The sequence below is a fragment of the Phyllobates terribilis genome, unplaced genomic scaffold (genome assembly GCF_046119375.1).
Source record: "Phyllobates terribilis strain yellow unplaced genomic scaffold, ASM4611937v1 Scaffold_8__6_contigs__length_399053987, whole genome shotgun sequence".
In the NCBI taxonomy this organism is placed as follows: Eukaryota; Metazoa; Chordata; class Amphibia; order Anura; family Dendrobatidae; genus Phyllobates; species Phyllobates terribilis.
Window position 1 is genome coordinate 311,975,292 of NW_027362768.1, and position 21,232 is coordinate 311,996,523.

The window sequence follows — 21,232 nt, forward strand, 5'->3', positions numbered from 1 at the left end:
TCCCGGCCACATTCCTACTAGACGTGCGCAGCCTCACTCAATACAAGTAAACTGAGTGAGACTGAGCACGTCTAGTCTGAATGTAGCTGGGAGTATGCACATCGCCTACATGCAGTCACATAACTGCTCGGCCTCGCTGTAGGCACCGGAGAATTCTGTGAAGATTCACAAGTCTGCAGTCACATAGAGTGACTGCAGACTTTCATGAAAAACCTCGACAACCCCTTTAAAGACTCCCTACCCCTCTAAAAAAGTGCTGTATCTGGTTCAAGCACCCATTCAACATGTAACCTATTGCCACATGGCAAAGCTGCATGTGTTTTACTGTGAATTGCAGAAGTTTTAGAATGCTGTTTTGGCCATGAGATACAATATATGAACGTAGCCTCTCAGCCTGGGGGTCTGTTCAGACATAGCAGTCATATTGCGGTTTATTGCTGCAATTACTTTTTTTTATTGTGATTTTTCAGCAGTTGTGTGTTCTGTCTTGTCTGAATATACTTAATTAAATTAGAGGCCAAGAAGCTAAACGCATTGGGGAAAAAAATGAATAAAATAATAACTTCTCTTTTTTAGGGGCCAAACCCTTATACAACTCTATCAACCAAAAATAAAAGATGGTAAGACCTGGAGCCGAATGAAGAAAGATAATAATACGTAGCTTTGTATTTCCTTCGGCGATGATGATGATGGTATTTATTAATAAGATTGATGCCTCATTCACATGTCCAATTTTTGTGTATGAGTGCTATCTGCGATTTTCACCAATAGCACTCGTACCTGTGATAGTCTATGGGTTCATTCACATGTCCGATTTTATCCTTAGACTGAGAGGTCTGTGGAAAATTGCAAAGACGTGTCTGATTTTGATCCCAGTGTTGGATTAATATCGGCCATGGAAGTCAATGGGTCCGTGATAAAATCGGACTGCACTCAGAAGTCATCTGAGTGCAGTTCGATTTTCAAAGACTGTTAGAATGGAGAAGACGGAGACATTTTTTTTTTAAATTTCTCTACGTATGAGAAAATCGGATTACACTTGTACCAAACTCTGATCAATCTCCGATCAAAGTCTGATCAGAATGATCTGTCCGTTTTTCTCATACATGGAAAATACTGATTTTTTAATGAACACTGATGATGGATAAGCATATCGATTGATAAGCCTGATGATGATAATGGTAATCTGACGATTGTGATTTAAATTGATAAGATTAATAATGTTTTATAAAATTGATAATTGACAATGATAGTGATTGAACATTATTGATTCATAATTGATAAGATTAATAATGCTTGATGATGATGAGTGATAATGATGAATTTGATGATTGTTGATTGATAATGATGAATGATTTAATAATGATTGATGATAACTGACAAGATGGATAATGATAACTTATGATTGGTGATAATGATGGATAATGATTGATGATAATTGATAAGATTGATAATGCTTGATGATGATGATTGATAATGATGAATTTGATGATTGTTGTTTCATAATGAATGATAACATTGATAATGATTGATGGGGATGAATGATTTAATAATGATTGATAACTGATAAGATGGATAAAGATAACTTATGATTGGTGATAATGATGTATAATGATTGATGATAATTGATAAGATTGATAATGCTTGATAATGATTGATAATGATGAATTTGATTGTTGATTGATAATGATGAATGATAATATTGATAATGATTGATTGGGATGAGTGATTTAATAATGATTGTTGATAACTGATAAGATGGATAATAATAATTATGATTGTGATAATTATGGATAATGCTTGATGATAATTGATAAGATTGATAATGCTTGATGATGATTGGTTATGATGAATTTGATGATTGTTATTTGATAATGATGAATGATAACATTTATAATGATTGATGGGGATGAATGATTTAATAATGATTGATGATAAATGATAAGATGGATAAAGGTAACTTATCATGATTGGTGATAATGATGGCTAATAATTGATGATAATTGATAATGCTTGATGATGATGATTGATAATGGTGAATTTGATGATGACTGTTGATAAAATTGATCATGATGATGGGTGAATGGTAACATTGATACTAATTGATAATAATGATGGGGATGATAGATTTGATAACGATTGATGATAATTGATAAGATGGATAATGATAACTGATGATTGATGATAATGATAATTGATAAAATTGATAATACTTGTTGATGTTAATGATGAACGTGATGATGATTGTTAATAAGATTGATAAAATGATGGATGAATCATAACAATAATGATTGATGATGGGAATGATGATTGATGATAATTAGATGACCATAATTGATAAGATAGATAATGATGACAATTGATAATGATTGATAATAATGATTTATAATAATGATTGATAACTGATAAGATTCATATTGATCGATGATGGTAATCTGCTGCTGATGGTGATGACCTGGCATTGTGCAATGTTGGAGCAGCCTCTGCTGTAATTCGGCTTTCCCTTTCACTTCCAGTGTCGGCCACCAGGGGGAGCAGTTGCATTCTTCCCGTTATCAGCGGCGGCCGCACTTCCCATGCTCTCACTTCCAGGAGGCCGATCCTGCGACAACATCCCGGCCGACCTGCATCGTACAGCGGCTCGTCTGCTCCCGGTGCATGGTGCATCCAGAGTCATGGGGACCCGATCTGAGGAGCTAGAGATGAACGGCGGCCCCGGGGAGCACCCAGAAGAAGAGGAGGTAACAGGGGAGGGCTGACAGCCCCATATACAGTGCTGCTGTGCCTGATAATCAGTGCAGCCCCCTGTAGTAACCGGGCCCCGATCATCCCTATTACATCACTATCTGCTGTAAAGAACTTTTTGCCATTCTGACAGTTCTGATCCCCTTGTCACCTGTTCACACCGAGCTGCACCATAACGCCTCCAGCAGGTTGCAGGTGATGTGACCCAGTGTATGCTCATCGCTGATGTAGCATTGGCCCCAATTAAAAAAAATAACTTGTCGGCAGGCAAAATGTTTATTTCTATCAACTGTCAGAAAAAGATGTCAGTGTGTGAGTGACGGCTGTGGTGTGGCGGGGTGCCAGCCGGGTAGTAGGGCTTCACCTCTCTAACGCCAGGGGGTTATTCTTGTTCGCCCCTGTGCCTGGCGTGATGTCTAGAAATGTCTCTTTGGTACTTTTATATGACTTTTTTTTACTTTTTTTTTCTATCACCTCCTTATTTTTGCTACTTTTTTACTTTCTTCTGTTGAAGAATAAGTAATAAAAATGTATCAATGAGTTATGTGTTCTCTAGAATCACGGCCACTGAAAAATATAAGTCACAAACCTTCATGGTGGGTGAGGCGGCGCCCGATGGACCGGGTGAGGACATACCATTGGTGCAACCCAAGATCTAAGGGGGCCCAATACCAGCTGCAAGACCCATAAACAGGTGCATTATGATGAGCGAAGGACTACAAAAGTCCCATCTATTGTCCTTGCACAGGGATCTCTTCTGTCTGTGTCCTTTCCAAGTGCAATAATATTGTAACTGTTTATATCCAATCCTGTAAAGTGTATTAGGCCCAGGGAGGGCTTCACAGATAACATGATCTCCACTTCTCTTTTTCGTGTTCACATTGTATAAGCTGCCTATCTCGGCTCAGGCAATACAATAGATTAGTTATTGTCATTAATCATCTAACTACCCCTGATAATTTTTTGGACTTTGGAGTCAACTTTGGACTCCATAACAGATCAGAGTTCATTTACACTGACCGACAGCGGTTAATATGATCGTTCTGCGCACAAAGAATATCTAATAATAAAAATATATAATGTGTTATTAGCAGCACGGGTCCTGTTGACAAACAACGATGATTTTTTAACAAGCTTGAAAATAATTTCTACCGATGAATCAACGGTCGGCTCGTTTGTCGGGTGATCAACAGCTCGTTTATACAGGGCGATAGTCTGTAAAAGAGGTGCACATGGCCGTATTTTCGGTTCGAGTGCAATCCGGCAAAACATCAGACTGCACTTGAAGCTATGTTAACCTATGGGGTCGTGCACATGTCTGAGTCGGTCCGGGAAAAAAATTGCAGCATGCCCGAGTTTGATCTGATATTCGGATCACACTCGACCATGTAAGTTCATGAGTTCTTGGAAAACATCGGACTGCACTTGGATGGCATCTGAGTGCAGTCTGATTTCCATGGACTGACAGAATGGAGAAGATGGAGACATTTTTTTCTCCTCATCCGAGAGAATCGGCTCACACTATGCTGACCCTCTGATCAGAATGTCATTACCATAATCAATCCGATTCTCTCGGACGAGAGAATATACGCTGGTGTGATTCTAGCCTCAGCTGGGTTCATGTCATGTTTGACCCCATGTTCAAGAATCTGTCAGGAGACCTGAAGCCCTAAAAAACAGGATTGAGATGGAACCTTGTCGTTTTTTGATCAAAATATTGTTTCCTAAGTTCCCTATGTTATTTACATGTACTGTTAGGCTATATTCTCACATGTTGTGTTTTTTTTACGTCAGAAATCTGCAGCAAAACTGATCTCTGGCAGGAAATCCGCTGCGTCAAAAACGCAGGTTTTGCTGCGTTTTTGTTGCGCTTTTTCAGCGTGTTTTTCACTGTCCTTCTGTCTCTTTTATGCATGTACATAAAGTTCTGTGAAAAAAAAAGAACCCCATTCTATTTTGCCATCAAAAACGCTGAAAAAATGTACCTGCTTTTTTTGGTGCTTTTTTTTCACCACCCATTACTTCCTATGGGTGAAAAAACGCTGAAAGAAGTGACATGCTTTATTTTCCAAAAACCCCACCAAGGCAAAAAAAAACAAGAGGTGTGAACAGAAAATTCTGGTTTCTCATAGACTTTGCTGGTACTGCAAAACACAGCTGAAAATTTGTGTAAAAATCTGCAGCAAAATATGCTGAAAAACCCAACATGTGTGAACATAGCCTTACTTACTGCATGGTATTTGCTCTTTTTGTTTTTATCCCAGGTTCTGTATCTCCGCTTGCATCTGATTTCATATAGGGTCACATGATGTTCTTTTCTTCCATAGGAATCTAAAAACAAGTTCTAGCACATCTGCCATATTGTGGAGGTATTATCCGTCAGCCTGAGGTCTGACCGTGGTCCTGTAATACACTTGGTGTTTTTTTTTCAATTTTCTTTTTTTGTGCAGAATATAGTTCAATCAACGTGGATGTGATTTCATGAAAACGTCACCATACTTTGCTTTTAAAAACTCTGTTGAGCTGTGCTTTTTTTTTTCGAGTCTGAAAAAATGCATGTAAAAACACAATTGCGTTTTTAAAGGGGTTGTCCGGTCCAAACCGATAAGTCCACAGTCACACAGAGTTTGGACCGGACAACCCCTTTAAATGCAATATTCCTGTGTCTGAATTAAAAAAAAAAGCCATAAAAAAAGCTGCAAAAAAGACCCCACAATAATTACTGCTGGTTGGCATTGCATATTTTGGTGCAGAAACTTGTCAAATTGCCGCTTTTTTTTTTCAATGTGTTTTTTCTGCAAGTAGAGATATGGACTGTTATTTTTTTTTTACTCGACTAGACAAGGAAAGAGAGAGAGTGAAGAAAGATGTTTCCAGCAGTCTGTAATGGTTCACTTCTGTGTTATTTCTTCCAGGATATGTAAGATGTAATTAACTGAGCTCTATATACGTCATAGTTAATATATTAATTATTGCACTTTATCCCCGGGGCACAGGGGCTGCAGCTGCAGAGGGTGTGGGCAGTATTTCTTTCCGTACATATTACACACAGATGTGAGATGAACACATAGATCCCTATGGAAATATCAGTGTTCACAATCCGCCCCTGATTACGTAACTGAGCAGATGTACCGCACACGGGAAGTGTCATCTATGTCATATTTGGACATAGGTCTGTGACATTGTGCATTGTTATGGATAAATGATATGCCATAAAGTGAGAAAACTTTTCAGCAACAATACTTTACTATCTTGTGCTGTTTGGAAAGGCCCCATTTAGTATCAGAAGATCAAAAATTTACCATATTTGTACACGATTATCGGTGCAGCCAGCTTCCATTACCGGACCGGCATTTAGAGACCTTCTTTACAGCAGTTACATGGATCTTGGGTAATAATAGTCCTGAGATGTTATTTGACTTCTTTTGGGAGGTTTTTCTAGGCATGCTCAGTGATCTGTGCAGAGGTCATTGTGCAGGGAGGGAGAGGAGTTGAGCTGTCGCCATCACTTATTGTGAATGGTGGAATCTACAGTATCTGTGCCTGTGATGATAATGTGACTACTGAAAAGTGTTCTGTACAGAACAGGACTTTACAGTCTATTATGATGCTTAGTGACCAGAGTGAGAATGAAAAGATGTTAATTATTATTATATTTTTATTTATTTATTTTTATTTTATGAAAATTACAATTGAAAAAAAAAATCTCCACCAGAAATTAAATCAGATTTTTATGTTAGAAATATTTTAACAAAAGATATCTTTCTGACAACACATCACCCTTAAAATGTTGTGATAAAAATATTTATATATATATATATATTTTTTTTAATTGTATTGTGGTCTTTCATTATTCTGTACCCAACATTTAAAGGGATTGTCCACTACAATGTTTCTTTGTTTAAATGGGCAGTGGTCATGTGATGTCACCAGCTGGAATAGAAAGTGAGGGAGAGACCGTCGGGGGGGACGCAGGCTACAGAGAGCTGGTCAGGTAGTGTTATTTATTTATTTTTTATTGGCCTTTTTTGCACAATAAAAGGACGACCCCTTTTAAAGCAATATCCCGTTTGCAATCTGTTTAGTTTGGGACTGTTGTCTTGTCGACTTTTTTTTCTTTGCATAATTTCCGATGTACCCTTGTAACTGTTTTATGTGTGAGCCTGCTGCTGTATTTTTAGAGGGGATTGCTATAATCAGTGGTCTGTCAGTCACATTCCCTACATTCCTTCTTGTTAAATTCCTCGAAATCGGACTGCCGCTTTCATAAGAGAAGAGCTTTGTACTCAGCGTGGAAATGAATGATGCCGGATCGACGCACCAAATTCTAAAAGTCCAGAGTGGTCTTGTTAGTTTTAGACCATGTTCACATTACCTTAGTGATGTGCGTTTAGCGCATGCGCCGGGTGAGCCCCAAATGGTCCCATTAGAATAAATTAGCCAATCTGGCCACTAGACTGTTCTATAGAACAGCATCCAGGAAAGTAGTCAACCCCCATGCTAACCTCATCCCTTTAGAGAAACCATTCTCAAAAAAACATTGTTGTCACGGGTGTATCAGGTGTGACCGACAGTCGTACTGGATCCAGCTGTAGAAGATCGCTGCACTTGGCCTTGCAGACACCTTCTTTATCCTTTTATCACCCTTCCCTCTCTAGGACCCAGCGGTGATCTGTCCTTCTGCTGTTAATTAACACACCCTGGCTTGATCTTTAAATACCCTCAGTGTCTCCAGAGAGTCGCTGGTGATAGAGTAAAATTCCTCTGTTCAGGTCTGGTGTGCTAGCAGTCGGCTAGATTCGTCTTGGAGTTCCGTTTGAGGATTGTAGTCGTGATCTCTCTGGTGTCTTCTCAAAGCTAAGTGTTTCCCCTTGTATGTTTCCCTTGTTTTGTCTTTAGTTGTAGTGGGGCCTGCCTACTGCTCACCCCTCCCCCTCCCTACCTAGGGCCCAGTTCTAGGGACAGCCAGGGTTTAGGTATCCTGCTTGGCGATAGGTGAGGAACCTATACAGGGACAGTAGGGGAGTCAGGGTGTTGTTAGATCTTCCTAGGTGTCTCCACTCTCCCAAGTTGCTGGGCTTCCCCTCCTTTTCCCCTCGTACGCTGAGTCCTTCCCATACCTAGCATGACAATTGTCTACCGGAGAACTTCTACTGGCTCTCCCTGTTTACACCTCACTTGCGTTTGTCACAAGTCGTTTTACCGTGGACGTGGCCAAGTTTCTAACACTGTGATGTGAACGTACAAAGGAATCCTTTTAGCTCCAGCGTCCGGGCATATACCTACCTGTCTGCGATAAATGCTGCTTATGTCCCCGCCGCCGCTTATGGTCTTACGTGATGACGAGTTTGTTGTTTCGCCCTTTTAATAAATAATGCTTTCTTCTATTTAAGAGATCTGTGAGCAAGGAATTGAAGTGATCTCTTCTGACGGTTCCTTCAGCTCGACCTGACATCACCCCTTGGCTTGGATTTTCTAGTTTCCTGTGGATTTTGCACACAGTTGCCAACATATAATGGGAATTTCCTGCAGCAATTTGCTACTGGGATGTTCCCTGGCTGGAAAGTAATTCCTGTACTGCAGCGAAACTGTGTGAAGAATACATCATCGGTCCCTGCCATGATAACGTGGGCACTAATCCAAGCCAAGCCATTGAACCTTGTTTAGTTTAGCTAACAGTGTTTTCTTTTAAAGATTTGATCAATAGGGGGTGTAAATGAATATTGGGGTCACGTTGTTCTGGGAATTTTTTTTTTTTTTGACCTGCGAAGACCCTTTATTTTTTCTTGTGTTTTTTTTCTTTTAGGCTTATGCCGCAATTTGCTATGGCCGAAACCCCCTTTTCCAAAAACATATATTACCCCCTCCTAAAAAGTACCTGTTGGCTGTGATTGTATCTTGTGATTACAATGTATGGTCCCGTAATAATTTAATAGTTTAATAATTTAAAAGTGTTTTCCACGTTTTAATATAGCTGCAAAGTACGAAAAGTGGTTAAATAATAAAATAAAAATAACCTGGTAAATCTGCTACCACTCCAGTGGTCTTAATTGTTGTGCCGACGCATATGACTGCTGCAGCCAGTCACTACCCTCAGCGGGATAGTTGGCACATAATGACGCTTAGCGCAGTGATGTTGGTATGGCCTCACAGATAGAACAAAAGTGAACAGTTTTTTTCTCTTATGTTATTCCCTCTGCTTCCCTAAATATTCACTTTTTTCTTTTTTTTAAAATCCGCCATATGGTTCCAGAGATACGGGCCTTTTCAGTGCTAATTTTATTAATAAGGATCCTCAGGGGCGTGTCTTCAGGCTGCTCTGCATAATTACCTGCGAGCCACGCCCCTTGGTAAACACTATAAAAATCACTAAACAAAAAGGCTCATATCTCTGGAACCGTATGGCGGATTTAAAAAAAAAAAAAAAAAACACAATCAAGAGCAGCAGGAGTAAAATAAAAACAAAACCTGGCCTTTTTTTGAGCTGGTAACAGATTTTCTTTAAGCACTGCACATGCTCAGTTGTAATGTTGAGGCTGTGTGTATTCAGTGTACATATATACAATGTACAACCAGTAATTTATTACATATAATACAGTATAACCTCATCATGCCCTGATTTTGTCAATAAAAACTATTAAAAAAAAGAGCTCAAAGGAAGGACGTCTTCTTGGGAGGATTGTATGAAACTTGAAAATCATTGCTGCCCCTAAAGGCCATATCTAGTATTGCAACATTTAAATAAATGGGCTGTAATACCAGATATAGTCCATATGTTGCTATTTTTTAAGTAAGCTTTCCTTCCATCTTTTTTTTTTTTTTTTATTGCACCTTTGCTCTTGTGAACATTCAGTAATTGTTAAGTTCAGAAAAAATTTGACCTAATTTTTGCTCTGGAGTGAGTGACGACAAACAGTTTAGTTTTGCCCTTGAATCACAATGTTGGCATTGTTCTGCTTCGCTGATACGGGTTCCCGGGTGTCATTGCTGGCATCGGAATTATCTATAGAATATGAATTTATCATGGGAATCGGCATCGGAATTTATCTATTGTATCTTGGGAAATAAATGGGTCACACGTCTCAGATCCTAGGACGGCAAGTTTTGGGCTTCTGTTCTTGATTTTTACATTACGTTGCCTGGCAGATGGGTCACTTTTAGTTTTATACAAGTTGCTGAGCATCAGCACATGTCCCCATTTTGTCTCCATTATATTATCATTCCTTCCAGGCCCCCCCAAAAAAAATTCTTAAGAAAATGAGTATCGCTGAATTAAATACCAAATTGGTTGGGATGAATTACGATCTGATTTACAAGCTGAACGATTGCCTGGTTTCAAAACTTATGCCAGAAGTTTTGCCACTAGCGACTTTTATCAGCTAACCCTAGGATGATACCTAACGGGGGGCCCACTGCTTAGACCCCCTCTGGACATACCGGGAAAATGAGGGACTTGAGACCCCCACATAAATGGTCTTTAGGGCCATCTTAAATCATTTTTTTGCCGCTTAATAATAGTACATTGTCCTTGCTGGGTATCTTCGCCGAGGAATGCGATTAATATTGTTCCTGTTTTTGTAATTTTGTAATTCCCTTTTAGTAATTCAAACCAGATAGTGACACATAGGGGACGATTCTTCAAGCAGTTTTAGCCACAATTCTTGAAATGTTGTGACTTTTGGCCTTTTTTTACGTCCGGCCCAAGTTTTTGAACGGTGGGTGGAGTTCGGACAGGGCATGGACACTTCTGACTTTATTTTCATATTTTACACAATTTTTCCAAAGGACTCGTTATAAGGTATGCAGCTCTACGGTTGACTGATGGATCTTTTCAGGTGATAAACAATGGTGGAAGAGTTTTGTAAGGGTAAATCCTGCTGGCACATTGCCTGTAAAACCTCCATTACATATGTTTCATGTCAATTTTAGTTATATACATGAAAGGAGCTAATGTGAGTCTGTGTATTTGAGATGCGGCTTGTTGTGGCACTCGTGGTTGTGTTTTCCTCATAGTCATCAATTATGCAGCCTCCGGTTTTTATGGATATTTATTGCACATGTGTTTATATGTTTTGCGGCTTAAAGAATTGAAGAAACAATATTATTCTAGTATTTTTGGTCCGTCGCATCTAAATTAAAGAATGAAGCCACATTACAAATATTCTGGAATCCACAAAATCCTACTGTTTTGAGTATACAGGTCATAGGCAGAATGATTTGTATCCATAGTTACAGATTTCACACAAACTTTAGTCTGTTTATTCCTCTAGTCCTTATAGGGAATCTGTCAGCAGATTTTTGCCATGTAATCTGACAGCAGCACGGCATAGGGGCACAGAACCTGATTCCAGTGATGTGTCCTGGGATAGGCCATCAATATCTGATTGGTGGGGGGTGCGACACCCGTCACTCCCACTAATCAGTTGTTACCTGCTGGTACTGCAGATCCATGAATAAGGTTTGGATCTGTAGTACCCGGGTACTATAGTTTTGACGGAGTTGTTGTGTTCTGGCAGTATCCGAGAACTTCCATCTGTCGCCAATGCTGGAAACAGCTGACTGGCAAGGGTGCACCTATGGCTCTCAGGTGCTAAGCATAGGCCATCATTAAAAAAATAATGGCCAACTGCTTAGGTTCTGATCTGGAGACTTGTGGTCGTTCCAGACATTGAGGTGTGAACTCGGACTGTGAATGTTGACATGCTAAACTGATCTTAGATATCTCATCGGCTGAAGTCTAATGTGTATGGGGTCTCCTGACTCTTCCCTAACATATGATGTCGGGGGAAACAAGGAATGGGTCATCCAATTTTGGATTGCCAATCCTTTTGTTCTTGGTTGGATAAGTAGACCTCAAAGGATTCTGGTAGCGGCCCTCTCATAGAGAAAACAGGAGCAGGTGGGAGAGAGAGGTGTCAGCCATATGATCGGACAGCTACCTATCGGTTATGGGGCCTTTTTATATTTAGTCTGTTAGTGAAATCTCCACTACCTAATCTTGGGATGGAGGCTGCTCGGGAACGGGATGTTTTTTGCTCCCGTCTATGGGAAATGACGAAGCTCCAGAGGCAGGATGCCTAGAGATAAACAAATTCCTGAAGATTTTGGCTTAGATCGAGAACTCAAAGAACATTTGTGACCTGACAAGAAAACTTTTAAGAACTGTTCCATTAGATAGAAAATGTCTCTAAAGTTTCTGTGACTCCAGTACTTGAATGTTTATGACCAACAGTGTTTGGTAGGGGTCCAGACCCTGACAATCGGGACAATGAAGTAAGCACCCTGTCATGGTTTACACTGACTCAGCTGCTCACCTATACGGGTGGATATGGCCGGTATTGCAGCTTCTCCTAGTCACTTGCTGGTGATTAAATTGGATCTCTCACAATTCCAACTTGATAGCTGATAATGATATGATCGTTGGTGGGTCCCCCACCCATTACGAGTATGGGGAACCTTTGTCCCCTACTTCAATGGAGTAGTGGTCATGTATGGGGCTGGGCTCGTCTGTTTCCATCAGTCCCATAGACTATATGAAAAGCAGCAATATGCATGCTTGGATACTGCTGTGTCCAAGCATGATAAGGACCTCTTTTACCATGATTTGTAGAGGAGCCAGCTTTGGGAGCCCCACAATCGGACATTATCACCAATCCTGTGGATAGGTCATAACTTGTAAATTTGAGACACTTTCATTAAGGGCGTGCTTGGATAGCCGTAATACCGGCAAAACTGCTGTGCCCAGAACCTATGGCTTCTACACACTGTCTGACCCGCAGCTGTACACGACTTTCGATTGACTACATAGAAGCTAATTGGCGGCCATTTAATAGCTTGTTTAGACACGCCGACTGCGCTTCTGATGTACACAGAAGGATTAATAATAGATCATTCCATGCAGAGATTGACATTGTTCTCGGTAGCACATAGCCTGTTTACACAGGATGACGTGCTGTCGAGAACAATGATTTTTAATCAAAAAAATAATTTTCATCTGATGAACGAGCGTTTTGCTCCTTTGTTAGATGATTTACAGCACGTTTACAATGCACAATTTATTTGTAATGACATTTATTTTTTAGATTTTTAGAGCACCCCAATAAGTTTGGTATCCCCGTGACAGTAATGACTTAAAGGGGTTTTCCCACGAACAAAAGTTTGTTTTAATCAATAGATCTTGGAATAATAATAAGTTCCACAATTGGATGTGTTTAAATAAAATGTTCCTGTGCTGAGATAATCTTATAAATGTGTCCCTGCTGTGTACTGTGTAATGGCTGTGTCTGACCGTACAGGAACATGGTCTGATCATACCACAGCTCCCAGGCAGGGGAGGAGAAAAGAAAGTATACAGGCAGGACAGAACGGGATTGCAAATTATTCTTTCTTTGAATTAAAACATTGTTTAAAAACAGGCAGGGAAATGTTTTACCTCACAAAAAGAATTAGCTGTGATCCCGTGATGTAATGTCTGTATACTCTCTTCCTTCCTCCCCTGCCCAGGAGCTGTGGTATGATCAGACCATGTTTCTGCACGGTCAGGCACAGCCATTACTGTGGCCAGGGGAACATTTATCAGATTATCTCAGCACAGGAACATTTTATTTAACCACATCCAATTGTGGAAATTATTATTATTCCAAGATCTATTGATTAAAATGAAATTGTGATTGTGGGAAAACCCCTTTTAATTATGTAGAATTAGAATAGCTGATTAATCTGTGCTCTGATGGATAGTGTTTTCAGGAAAACAAAACTAAAGGACCAGGGTGTAGAAAGTAAATTTTTAGTTTTATTGTTGAACTACACCCAGAAAATATATTCATTTCTAGTTGGCGTTAACCTTTTTGGTTCCTGCTGTGTCCTAATACTTGAATGATGTCAGTGGAGAACAAGTCTCCCTTTTGTGTTTTATTTTGTTTCTTCTTCAACAACTACCTCATTTTAAAGTGTTTCCTCTTAGGAAAATTTTTTTTATTATTATCTGGTGGTTTGATGTTTCTTAACTTGGCTTTGTCCACACTTCATCTTTTTTATTCTATGACTGATAATTGTTTTCCGGTATTTATATAACTATATAACTAAAATAATGGAAAGTGCTACATGTTGTTCTTTCCTAGCTCCTTTTTGAGACTTAGGGCTAGTCCACACGTAACAGTCAAATACCAGTAGAATCCTATATAGTGATTAGAAAGGAAAAATGTTAACACATACACATGGATTGTATAGGATTGATACAGTTTCTACTAGCTCTACAGTGGCTATAAAAGGTTTACACTTTTTCAATCTTTAATATCTCCCATAATCTGTACAAATCAATTGAGAAACAAATGGAAACCATTTTGAGGGGAAAATAAAATTAAAATAATGCGGTTGCATAAGTGTGAGCACCCTTCTATAATTGGGGATGTGGTTGTGTTCAAAATTACTCAATCACATTTAAGCTCATGTTATATAGAAGTCAATACACCGCTGCTATCATTTACAGTGATTCTGATTAACTCCATATAAAGTTTAGCTGTTTTAGTAGGATTTTCCTGACCTTTTCCTAGTTGCATTTCACAGCAAAATCTGTGGTCTGTAAACAGCTTACAACACAGCAAAGGATCTCATTGCAGAGAGTTCTCAGTCAGGAGAAGGGTACAAGGAATTCCAAGGCATTAGATATAACATGAAACTCTGTGAAGATCGTCATCAAAAAGTGGCTTAAATTTGGCACAACAGTAGCATTACCTAGAAGTGGACGTCCCTAAAAAATTGATGAAAAGACAAGGAGACAGTTGGTCTGGGAGACTGCCAAGAGGCCTATAACAACATTAAAGGAGGTGCAATAATATGAGTCCAAACCGGAGTCCAAATCTGTGGACACTGGACACAGGAAATGTCCTCACAGCTGTCAGCTGGAGCTACTGCAAGGAAGAGTGGGCCAAGTTTGCCAATTCTAGATGTGCCATGGTGATAGACTTCAACCCAAAAAGACTGCGTGCTGTCAAATTCAAAATGCACTTCAACAAAGTATTAGGCACAGGGTGTGTATATTTATGCAAGCACATTATTTTATTTCTGTATTTTTCTTTTCTCACCCCAAAAAAATTCAGTTTATTTTTCAGTTGAACTGTACAGATTTTGGGTGACCTAGGCTATGTGCACGTTGAGTATTTGGTTGCAGAAATTTCTGCAAGGCTTCTGCATCTCTTGGCAGCAAAACCATTGCGGAAAAAAACCGCAATGCGTTTTTGCTGCTTTTTTATGCGTTTGTGTACAGCAATGAATGTTTTTTGGAGCTAAATAAAGATATTTAAAAAAAGAAACTTGGGATGTTGCTTTAACCCTTGGATTACTGTCGGACATGAGGTGAACATATTGGTTAATTTAAATAATTAAAGAATGTGTCTGTTGTATTTCAAATAAAGTGTTTTATTCTCGGTGTGCGTGTTTATTTAACTTTTTACTTACAGGTTTAGTAATGAGGGTGTCTGGTTTACACCTCTTCTTATAGTGGGCGTGATGGGGTGCACCTAAATACCCACTATGGTATCATATATACATTGATTAAAATGTGGGTGCTATATCCTGCATTCAAAACGAGACAATATTGCAAGGGAGAAAGGAGAGAAACATTGCAAAAAGGGATATGCACACCAAATATGCATATCCTTTTTTGCATTGTTTCTCTCCTTTCTCCTTTGCATGGTTGACACCTCTTCATCACTAAACCTAGGGCTTGGTGTCAGCGACCCCTAATCCCATTACCCCTAATCCCATTACTCCTAATGCCATTCAAATATGAAGTATCATTTCTGGGGCAGCTGAGGGATTCTATTTTTAGCCTAGGAAGGGGCCATTAGGCCAACATGTTCCCTGGCTATTAATAACAGCTCACAGCTGTTTGGTTAGCCTCTATGTCCTCATGATCAAGAACCAGCAGCACTTTGGACGCAGCATATTTTCGCTGCATCCAAAACGCTGCGTTCTAATGGCGCACTTGTTTTGTCAGTACATTCGGATGCACCACATTTAACGACATTTCAATCAGTTAAAATCTGCAGCAGAGACTAGCGTCTCTGCTACAGTAATTGACATGCTGCAGGTGAGATTACGCAGCATCAGAAACAAGCACAATGAGCATGGGATTTCTTATAAATGAAATAAAATGAAGAATTAAATTTAAAAAATGGCAGGGGCTCCCGTGTAATTTTCATAACCAGCTGAGGGAAAAAACCGACCACTGGGGGCTGATATTACTAGCCAGGGAAGGGGCCATTTTACAAAAATATTCCCTGGCTATTAATAACAGCCCACAGTTGTTTTCTTAGTGTTTACTGGCTAGATTACATGGGGACTACAGAAAAAAAGACGTAGGGTCCCCCTATAAAATTTAACCAGCAAAGGCTAAACAGACAGCTGTGAGCTAATATTAATAGCCAGGGAAGGAGCCATGGATACTGTCCCCCTCCGAGGCTAATAAAATCAGCCCTCAGTGGCCCCAGAAATGGCGTATCCATATGATGCACCAAATCTGGCACTAAGCCTTGTTCTTCCCACTTGCCCTGGTGCGGTGGCAAGTGGGGTAATAGGGTTGGGGTTCATGTCAGCCTTGTATTGGCGGCGGACATGACGCCCCCATTACTAACCCTATAGTAAAGGTTTTTAAATAAACACACAGCCTGAAAAAAATCCTTTATTTGAATTAAAAGTCCACACGGTTTTAATCATTTATTTAAAAATTAAAAACACCGTATACTCACCTAATGCCTAATCAGCTGAAGCCAATGTCCCCTGTAAAAAAAACAGAAAATAAAAAACAACCATATCCCTCACCTGTCCGACGTGATGACATAATCCAGAGTGTCCCTCGAAGGTCTGGATCAGTTCTAGAGCAGTCACATCAGCAATCACTGATGTGACTGTTCTACAGGACAGCACTGTATACACTGACAGGAGTGTGATCACTCCTGTCGGTGTATAGCATGGGGCTGCTGGGACAGAGGTCACATGAGTTCATCAGCTGCCGGGTGATCGGATCGCCGTGGGACACTCGGGATTATTTTATTTTAACCTTTTTTTTTTCACTGTGAGCACAGAGGCCAGCTGATGACAGCTCCCATCAGCGGCGCCTGCTCTCGCTATTACAGCGGCAGCAGCCATAGACTTATAGAAGGAGTAGTTACTCATCAGCCTGTCACCCGTGGTCAATTCTTTGTGCGTTTTTGCCGCGTTTTTGACCCATTGACTTCAATTGGGTCAGTCAAATGCTCAGCAAATACGCAAATCTTTTAATACTTGCATTTTTGCTGCAGATTTGACTGACTCAATTGAAGTCAATGGGTGAAGAAACACAGCAAAAACGCACAAAGAATTGATATGCTGCAAATTTAAACGCAATGCGTTAGGGAATGAAAATTCCTGATCATGTGCACAGCACTCCAGGATTGTCATTGCATTAGCTGGCACAAGGATTCCCTAGTGTTTTTGACCCATTTCCGCGCGGAAAAAAACTCTGCAAAAACGCACCGTGTGCACACAGCCTTGAAGATGTTCTGAAATGATTTTTCTTGGTGTAAATTTTTTGTTTCTTACATGACAAAAACTTGGCACGTTAACAGGGGTGTGTAGACTTTTTATATCCAATGTTCATGGGGTTTCATAAAATTCGTAACAGCAAGCAAAGATTTTCAAAAGGAAAGTTAATAACTAAAGTGTATAAGTAGCTGTTCTACAATAAGGCTGTGCGCCCATGATGCGGATTTAATGCTTTTCCATGGCTGCATTTCCGCTGCGGAAACGCATTAAAATCGCTTGTTAAGATGTCTGCCATGTTTCCCAATGATAATCCGCATGTGCTGTGCACATGCTGTGGAAATTTCCTCTGCGGATTATCATTGCGGAAAAATCCGCAGCACAAATCGCGAAATCGCGCCCATTGACTTGCATTGAACCGCATGTTATGCGGTTCAATGCGCGGATGATACCTGGGTTGGGAGAAGAGGAGACTGCTACTCCTCTCATCCGACCCGGGTACCATCGTTACAAAAGAATTATAAAGTAAAACATAAAAAAAATATTCATACTCTCCTCCCGGCGGCGATCCTCTCTCCTCGGCGTCCCGCAGTGTACTGGCAGGACCTGCGGTGACGTCATTATTCAGCTGATGGTCACGTGACCATCACCTGACCGCTGACGTCAGCGGTCGCGTGACACTCAGCTGATTAAATGACGTCACCGCAGGTCCTGGTGGTACACCGCGGGCCGCTGAGGAGAGAGGAATGCCACCGGGAGGAGACCGGGGGGCCGCCGGAGAGGTGAGTATAAGGTTTTTTTTTTTACTTTTTAATTTTTTTTTTTTTTTTACTTTAGATGCAGTATTTGAAGCAGAACTCTCCTCATAAGTTGGTCACACAATATAAATCCATGGCATGGATTTATATTGTGTGACCAACTTGTCAAGCCCTTTTCCAAGTGATGCTCAAAATCGCTTGGAAAACCGCTTGAAAAAAACGTATGCATAAACGCATGTAAACACGCTGAAAAAACGCATGTAAAATCCGCATGCGTGTTTTCTGCCAAGGAGATGCAGAAATGCTCAGGAAATTTCTGCTTCAAATCTGCATCGTGGGCATTAAGCCTAACTAGGATTTCTGTATGAATGAGGCTGTATATGCTGACTTCTGGGATGTGCAAAAGCTGGAGATGCAGGCGGTAGCAACCACGATGCTGTTTATAACCATGTCCAGTAATGCTCACACACTGCTGTATGATTCACACACAAGTGACTTCAGCAGAGTGGATCAGAGTCTATTAGAGAGTAAAAGTTCAGATTGAAGGTTTTCAGGAAAACCCCCACCCAAACTAATAGATGAATTGCAGAGTCATAAAATAAAAACTCCCTGTCAGACATGAGGACATTGCTCATCAGCTACATGATGAATTTCAAAAAAATATAAAGTCATGTTTTGTTATGAAATTTCACTTAATCACTAAAAGCTAATTTCCACTAAATTTCAGCTTTTTCAAAAAATGACCTGCTTACTTAATTTCAGTGAGTCTGAAAAGTGGCTTGTGCTTTGCCACAAATCTTACTACAGTTGGGAAGTGGAGTAGGATTTGTGGCGTAAGGAACTGCACAGCTCGTCATGAATTTTACGCCCCCCCCCACCCGGCCTTAGGTACACCCACCTTGTGTGAGCTAGGTCAAAATTGCACGAGACCGCAAAATTCGCAACATTTTAACACAGCCTCGCTTTCTGCCGAAATGTTGCTACGTCTTCTATTATCCATGATTACCTCCAAGGAAACCTATGCATTCATAATTACTTTGCATCAAAGGGTTTTATAGGCAAAGAAGGGCATTGCTGCTTGTATCTCCAATATTGGGTCAAAAGACAGGGTGCACAGCAGTTTGAGCCACTTCTTCCTACCTCAGCACCCCTGGTATCTCCAGTATTAGGTCAAATAGAATGGGTGGACAGCAGTGTGAGCAGCCTCTTCTTACCTCAGCACCCATGGTATCTCCAGTATTAGGTCAGAGAGACAGGGTGGACAGCAATGTGAGCAGCCTCTGCTTACCTCAGTACCCCTGGTATCTCCAGTATTAGATCAGACAGGGTGAACAGCAGTTTGAGCAGCCTATTCTTACCTCAGCACCCCTGGTATCTCCAGTATTAGGTCAAATAGAAAGGGTGGACAGCAGTGTGAGCTGCCTCTTCTTACCTCAGCACCCATGGTATCTCCAGTATTAGGTCGGAGAGACAGGGTGGACAGCAGTGTGAGCAGCCTCTGCTTACCTCAGTACCCCTGGTATCTCCAGTATTAGATCAGATAGACAGGGTGGATAGCAGTGTGAGCAGCTTCTTCTTCTTACATCAGCACCCCTGGTATCTCCAGTATTAGATCAAAGGACATGGTGGACAGCAGTTTGAGCAGCCTCTTCTTACCTCAGCACCCCTGGTATCTCCAGTATTAGATCAGATAGACAGGGTGGATAGCAGTGTGAGCAGCTTCTTCTTACATCAGCATACCTGGTATCTCCAGTATTAGATCAAAGGACAGGGTGGACAGCAGTGTGAGCAGCCTCTTCTTACCTCAGCACCCCTGATATCTCTAGTATAAGATCAGTCATGGTGGACAGCAGTTTGAGCAGCCCCAGTATCTCCTGTATTAGATCAGTGTGGCGCCCCAGGGGTCTGGTTTCCACAGTAATGTAATGTTATGTCTGAGAGCAGGTGGGAGGTCCTTTGGTCAGGGATCCTGTGCATGCCACACCTCCTGCTCAGTCTTGGGAGGGGAAGAACTTCCCCTATATAAACCCGGGGCTGAAGCAGGGTTAGTCAGTCAAGGAGAGTAGAGACAAGAAACAGCAGAAGCAATACTACTATGAGTCAGGGGCTGGCAACTGCAGAGCTCGCCCTGACTGAGAAGCTTTCTTACCGGACCCGGCGTCCGAGGCTGTGGGGACTAACTCTTACCCAGCAGCAGAAGCCGACCGGCAGGGGATTTCAGGTCCTCAGGCCCAGAAACCCGAAGGCATGGTCACACGCGTGGGACCAGCACCGCCATCGTGGAGCGGAAGCCATTAGAAGGCCCCGAGTCACCGGCCATACGGGTGAGCACCACACGGTACACTCAGGGACGTGGGCTACTTATATCCGCTTCTAGCAAGGTAGCCAGAAGAGTACAGTCAGTTTGGGAGGCCTACAACTCCGCCTGGCCAGGGGAGATCCCATCTGCTCAAGGACTGACCAGGCCCCGTTCACTAGCAAGTACTCCAGGAGGGTCTATCGTTGTTACCAGTAAAGACCCTGAATTACACCGCACCGTCTCTGAGTGGTTCCTGCTACCCCCATCATCCACATCTGCTGCCCTGAGGCCATACCCCTCCCGTTGGGGGTTATACCATCTACGCTGCACCATCCATCCACCGGCCTCAGCGGACTGTCCTGCAGCGGCAGCTCCATAGCTGCATTCAACGGGTGGCGTAGTCGTCCTACATCTACCGCTGTTACATCGCCGCTCAGTTTGACTCCCTGGGCACGGACCGGGTCACCGCCACGAGACTACAACCCTCAAGAGATCCGGCTCCGGGTAAGCTCCCGCGTGCGCAACGCAGCGCGACACAGGCCCAGGGGCGCGTCAACTTTGGCGTAGTCGGCAGGATCTCGTGCCCGCAACCACCGGGTACTGCGTGCCTGAAAAAGAGACTTTTCAAACTTACCTGTGGTGAAGATTCCCGCCATCCGGCGCCATCTTCAGCCTTCTTCCCGCCATCGGTGAAGTTTCCCGCCATCCGGCGCCATCTTCTGCCTTCTTCCCGCCATCCGTGGAGTTTTCCCGCCATTGGACGCCATCTTGAGGACGCCGCGCGGGAAGAAGAGGGGCGTGGACTCCGAAAGCGCGCGAGAACTGAAGCCCCGCCTCACGTCCGGGCGTTGCGTAAGGTCCTGGAAGGAGCCCAGCAGACGCCGACGTCACAGGAGCGCGACGGAAGGTC

General features: G+C 41.7%; 1 protein-coding gene across 1 annotated transcript in view; it reads left to right on the forward strand.

The window, feature by feature from the left end:
• Positions 1–2,533: 2,533 nt before the first annotated feature.
• The window catches only part of NINJ1 (ninjurin 1), a 41,837-nt gene continuing 23,138 nt past the window's right edge, over positions 2,534–21,232 (forward strand). The window contains exon 1 of the mRNA XM_073642744.1: positions 2,534–2,741. Coding sequence (XP_073498845.1) covers positions 2,577–2,741 — 165 coding nt within the window. The 5' untranslated portion in view covers positions 2,534–2,576. The remainder of the gene's footprint in view (positions 2,742–21,232) is intronic.